Below are 6677 nucleotides of genomic sequence, written 5' to 3' on the forward strand. Positions count from 1 at the left end.
ACAGCAATAGCTTAAAAAAAGTGAAAATGCGCTTGAAAATTCACCGAAAACATACATCATCCTGAGTGTGGAACATAGTGACAAACCAGAGATTTTTTAGAATCAGTTCATTTTTAATTTCCTCATTTACCCAAGATTTAAATCAATTTCTTATGTATGATAATGCTGGTATCCAGGATACTTTACTGGTCTACTTATAGGACTCAAAAATGAACTTGCGGGAGAGTCTAAAAACCTCTCTGCTTTGCCACTATGGTGTGGAATATTCTCACAAGGAACAAAAAAAAATTTAGAAAATAATTCTTGTCATTAAAGGTTTAAAGAAAGCTTTTTAACTTGGGTGATGGGTGGAATCACTGAAATCCGTGGAAAGCTTTTTTATAAGTGAACTTTCATTCCTGAAATTAACTCAAATAACTCAATTCACCCTGGCCTGATTTAGGAAAGAGACTCAAATAGTGATTTCAAATTTTCAAGTCTCAATAGGCTACAAGAGAAATGTGGTGGCAAAATCCATATTGCTTGGAACTGGAAGACACAGATTTTAATGCTGATTTGGCACCAAAGATCTTGTCTTGTTGAGCTAGTACTAGTAGGTACCTAGCTACTCCTTTCACTTTTACTTTTAGCAGTGCCAGACTGCCAGTCGCAGTCTCACAGTCTGCACACTGACCAGTGGCCACAGCACTGGCCACCATAGTGCCTAGTGGCAAGGCAGCGAGTTTTTTAGACACTCTCTCAAGTTCATTTTTGAGTCCTATAAGTAGACCAGTAAAGTATTCTGGATACCAGTATTAGCATACTAAAGAAATTGGCTTAAATCTTGAGTAAATGAGGAAATTACAAATGAACTGATTCTAAAAAAGCTCTGGTTTGCCACTATGCTGGCCACTGGTTAGGATAGGAATTTAGGAAACAATCCTTCAAGACGTTAAGTTCTAACTTGTGATTTCCAAATTAATTTTGCCAATAGGCATGATTGAAGTGGGTCTGACAGACTGACATAGTGACAAACCAGAGATTTTTTAAAAAGTGGGGTATAAACAGTTATTTATCACACTTCACACCTAATGTAATAAAGGTAGATTTTAAATCACATTTCAAGTGTCCAATTACGGAAAATGACCGCAGGTTACAGCTAATTGCACTATTTTTAAAGGTACGCAATTCACATAGGCTCATAGCCTAACTAGACAGTACACTGCTGATTGCCCGTGCCGCAGTGCTAAATCTCACTTAATCCATGAAGAGCAGAGGGAAGCCAATGATCAAGAATCATACTAAGGGTTTATATCGAAAACATTTTTAATTTACGATGTTCGTTTTCCAAGTACTTCAACGAATGTTATGACAACAAATATAAATCACTCGATTAGCGGCAAAAACCTAACAAAACGCCATGCCCTTCGTAGTTTCGTAGTGCATGAACACAAAGTGCATAACGAGACCACATTACAGAGAACATTTTTATGAATAAGACACATAGATATGTATCGTAATAAGTTACGACGTTATGGCAATTAATTTCAGCCTACTGCGCCCATTTTGGAAATTAAAAGCAATAATGAAAAATTATTTATTTCAAAAACCCCAACACAAAAATTATGGTTGTAAAAAAGCACTCCAAGTACCAGTGCGTAGAGTGCAATGAGATTCAGTAGTCAGTCAGAGATAATCTTTCGACTGTCCACGTCGTGAGTGCACCACATTACACCGGCAAATTGTCGTGCTAACTTACATCCATGGCAGTTCTTCATCATACAGGAAACCACTGTTTTTTAGGAGCATGAATATACTAACTGATCCCTTCCAGCGTAACGAGCGTTTACAACGTAAAGGAAATGTGGAAAATCAATAATTCAATTCGTATATAAATAGCTTATTTTACCAGCTAGATGATGTAGAGCATTCCCTAAATAAAGGAGTTCCACCATGCCACTTAAAAAAAGAAAAAAATGACAAAATTTGAGATGTAAAAATAAAATTGTGTGTGCATTATTGTTGGAAGTTTTAGTCAAAAAATAAAGTGTCCGGACGATTTTTCGGGTCTCTTCAATTAAAGGTCAGATTGAAATTCATGACAAATTGATACTGCCGCACGCTCGACATAAAAATGAAATTAACAACGTAATTTAGATAACTTTTTGTAAAGATGAGTGACAATACTGATACGCAATAAATTGTATCCAGATGCACCAAATTATTTTCCCTAATGTGAATTTTCATAGCCACTAACATAAAATTCAGATACATATTAAATAACAGTAGACACAGATCAGAATGTAATATACAAGAAATCATGAGTAACACAAACACACATTTCTAAATTGAATGCTTTCAGGGTGTAAGTTCTTCTGCTGCACTTCCCGACATCTCCCACGAAGGTTAGAGCTCCTGCTTGGGGGTGTAGGGGCCCTCCAAGAACTCTTCAGGCACGGGGTCATCGGCGTTCTTCCTCTTGAAGAAGCCCTTTTTGAGCAGCACGTCATTGCACTGCTGCTGGTTCAGGTTGCTCAAACTCACGCGCTCAACCTCCTGCACACATAAATGTATACGAAGCATGACGTCATCAGTCCTTCATTAACATTTAATTCCACTATTAAATGAAAGAACCTCAGAATTTTCGCCTTCTCTAGATTTACTGACCGGAGTTTTAATTTTACTGGCAAGACATTAAATTGGCACATACACAAAAAAATTCGACCAGTTAATATGATGTTAAACTAATACCAAGATAAAAAAAAATATTAATTTGAACGAAATAAATTTGGCATAAAATATGGGATAAATTCAAGTTTCAGAGAAAAAACCACAATAATGGTAGCTTCGTGAAAAATGGTTCACAGCTATCCTGATTTCAAGATAACTTTTAATATAAAAGTAGACAAAGGAACATTTCCCTCACAAGTGTAGCAAGACAATCCACACCTGCGGCGCCAGCATAACAGATGTGCTGGCCATCTGCCACCAGATTTTTATTGCTCTCTAACTGAATGGCAACCACTCGATATGGCATTTTCCTAAATAATACATTGCTATGCCTCATCCTTTACAACTCCTCCGATCCAATTTGTATTCCTCCAGTAAGCATAACAGAAACCAATGATATCTCTTTTTTTTCAAATTTTTAAAATAGACATGCCTGATCAAACTTGTTGAAAAAGATGAGAACTGGTGGAGCACCTGGAACTTTCACAAACTCGACGTTATGACTGAAGCATGAAGTTGAGGATTTTTAACACCATAAGAAATAATAGGAATGAGGTCAAAACCTATGATTATGTGACAGATAATAATATATGTCATGTCTCCTAGCATTTTGTACAGATCACATTCTTATTAAGATGAATAAAATCCAAAGAAACTTCATACAATATACCGGCCTAAGGGATCTAAAACCCTTGTGAACCGAAACTGAACAAGAAGACTTGGTTAAACCACACTTGTATCATAAAACTCTGCATACTAAGAACTAACAGCTTTTAAACTTTTCACACCATTGTGGTGAAAATTCTAATTCAGGACATTATGGTGCAAAAATTTTCTACAACATTGAATGAGATTAACAAATAAACACATCTCAAATTAAACTTGTACAATATTTAACCATTTGAAACACATCTCAAGTGAAATTTATAAATGATTCAACCAACTATATATATTATACATGCAAATTGTTGGGACATTGCTTGGAAAAGAACGTCAACATTTATAAACAAAAACTCCCATTATGATGCTCAAAATTTAGTCCAATAAATTATTGTAGGTAATCTGTAAACCAAATTTGATCAATAATAGATTCACTAAGTTGTAAATTGATTTGAGAAAATATCAAAGTACACAATGAAATTCATACGTTACCCTTGGAGAATGAGGTCTGGGGTAACTTTTAGCAAAGAGTTAATAAAGGATACAAGAGTGGGACATCCTCATGGATGAATTTCTTCACCTGAGGAAGCCTATTCAGCTGTCATCCACTACAGCTCTGAGGAGAAAAACATTGCATTAATAAACATACCACGCAGACCTGCTATATTTTGGGAGTACAAATAATGAGTTAAAACATTGATGTTACAGAATGCTGATTAATATAGCTTCATGTTTGATGCTCACAACATGGTAACAGACAATGAATGCTGATTAATTTAGCTTTATGTTCTACCATCAGCACTTGATACATTACACAACTTATTTCAGGGAAATTTCATCAACTGACATCAGGCATTGAATGTAGCTTAAAATTAAAGTTTTAGATCTTTGAATTAAAGTAATTGGGATTTGAAGGTTGATAAAATTTTAAGAAATGAAAGTAGTAAAGCCTGTGAGTAATGTTAAGCCCAGCGGAAAATATACTTGGCCTTCCTCTCTGGAATGTTAGGATAATTGTATGCTAATCATTTTAATAAAAAATTGCTCTGCAACACAAAGTAATGCTTTCACTCACCTCAACTTTAGCTCTGGCAGGTTTCAAGTCATGGATGGGTAGAGCATCCTCTGCCTCAGCCCTCACACTGGAGACCAGAGCAACTAGTGCCAGCACTACAGGCACTTGTAGCAACATGCTCTTAAGAGCTCACCGCTTGATGGTCACTCCTCTAAATTATTTTGAAATGAACAACAAAACCTGCAGATGAAAAAAAATTTATTATTATTTCACAAATTTTGAGTTTAGAGTGGGAGAGAAAAATCTTATCTGGCAATAACATCTATCAAATACTAAGGGCCCTGAATCACAGCAACAATTTGGAGTATGATCAAGGCTCATTGATTAGTACCTAATTATCTTATGGGCTTCAGTCTGCTCATTTACCAAATGAATACAATATTATTTAGTAGGTAATTAAAGTCTTACAAAAAAGTGTTAACCTTTGTCCTTTGGATTGAATATAAATAATAATTTGAATAAATTTAAGTCTAATAAAATGCATTTATAATATAAACTGATTGCTTAATAGGTCATAATGTAGAAATACATCCATATTTGAATATGTATTCATATTCAAAATTATATTTGTATTTTTGTTTTATGAGGAGATCCAGTCATCCAGATTTAAGATAGGTACTTAATGAGCTTTGAATTTGACATTCAAAATTTTGTACAAAGTAAGGTCAAAATCCAAATGGTTTGAAGTAAATTTGGAACTAAATGGAACATAAATTTCCAATTCAAACAGATACTATTTTTACTCAATTGAATATTTTATTTCAGACTTGATTTAAGAATCAATCGAAAAGAAAATATTATTTGAACTTGCAGGTTACATCACATGATCAAAGACAATTTCACTTTTCCCTTGATTGCTTAGACTTAGAGAAATTCTTGTCTAAACTTTAAAGTTCAGACAACTTAGAAGTTGAACTTTCAATTTCAAATAATTCACCCATCACTGAAGTCTGACTCAAGGACATGAAAAAATAAATAAAATTGAGAAACGAGACACTCCACGATTCATATATCACTAATTCACTATTACAAGAGAAGATTATTCATTACAAGGAAACTAAATTTCGCATAGAACGCGTGACAAGCTGTTATTGGTCAGTGCCACTGCCAGGTAGCAGGTGGTCTCCCTCACGCTGACACGCTCCATCATTATCACCATGGGAAACTGGGAATGAACACGTTACCTTACTCAAGAGTCAAGTTACTGCTTAGTCGGGCTTACATATTCATTTAAAGCCATAGTTGAAATAACCAACAGATGTTTATACATTAACCAACTAAAATTAATAAGTTAAGCCTATCAAAAGTATTTACGAGCGATATATATTAGAGAAATAGTTTAATCGGTTCTAGCAGGACACGGCTAGCACGCATGAAGCGACACTTACCTATTTCCACAACGTCGTTCGGCACACTGACTAGTGACTACTGACTAGGGCTCCCAGTCACTGACTAATTCATCAGGTGGCGAAGACCGCGAATTTGACTGCACGGAACATGGCAGGGACTGCTGGGTCATCAGTTCAACACAAAATGGATTTTGAGACATGAAAATGCCTCTCAGTCCCTCGTTTCACTGAATCTTCCTTTTTAGTTAATAAGTAATGAAGAATGAATTCAGTAGTTATATTTCTCTTAACTGACATTTTTCTCAGACTTGCATTTTATAAAAAAAATTCATCTCTATAATTATGTGTATTTTCTGTTTACTTAGTTGCATAGGTGGCACTAGTGGCAACTAAACTTTTCAATGTTCAACAGTGAACCTAAAATGCAGGACAGGCTAATCAACATTGAATCAACATAGCTCGATAAAATTTTGCGCATATATCCATAAAGAAGTAAAGATAATGTTAATGTCACGACGATTTTTTTTTCGATTTCGGGCAGGGCGGCCCAATGGTTACAGTTCAGAGTACTGGGCCCATACTTTCAAAAAAGTTAAGAGATCGTAAGTTCATCAGCCAATCTTTGACGGCCTTTCAAGTCAAATCCACCAATCAGAGAAAAGAAAATAGAGCGCAAGTACTTACGTTCACTTAGCGAGTTTTGAAAGTATTGCCGCTGATTGGAGCAGAGAGGTGCGGGTTCGATCCCAGCTCTGTGCGCCAGTTTCTGGTCAGAATCGGCAAGGAGGCCGGGCGGTTAAGCACAACAGAATTGCAGCAGTGAGTTGCGCGTTCGAGACCTCAAAATCATACAAAAATGCTGTGAATGTTCTTCGATGTTAAGA

The 6677-nt window shown here is 35.7% G+C and overlaps 1 protein-coding gene across 1 annotated transcript; it reads right to left on the reverse strand.

Moving 5' to 3' along the window:
- Window positions 1-1565: 1565 nt before the first annotated feature.
- On the reverse strand, window positions 1566-5910 carry LOC108671298 (selenoprotein M-like). Its single transcript, XM_018158807.2, has 5 exons — window positions 5833-5910; window positions 4445-4624; window positions 3915-3985; window positions 3143-3212; window positions 1566-2535 (listed from the first exon to the last, which is right to left on the reverse strand). The coding sequence occupies exons 2-5, from the start codon at window positions 4559-4561 to the stop codon at window positions 2386-2388; spliced, it is 408 nt and encodes a 135-aa protein (XP_018014296.1). The 5' UTR covers window positions 4562-4624; window positions 5833-5910; the 3' UTR covers window positions 1566-2385.
- Between the last annotated feature and the right edge of the window lie 767 nt (window positions 5911-6677).

The sequence above is a fragment of the Hyalella azteca genome, unplaced genomic scaffold (assembly GCF_000764305.2).
Source record: "Hyalella azteca isolate HAZT.00-mixed unplaced genomic scaffold, Hazt_2.0.2 contig2483, whole genome shotgun sequence".
Taxonomy (NCBI): Eukaryota; Metazoa; Arthropoda; class Malacostraca; order Amphipoda; family Hyalellidae; genus Hyalella; species Hyalella azteca.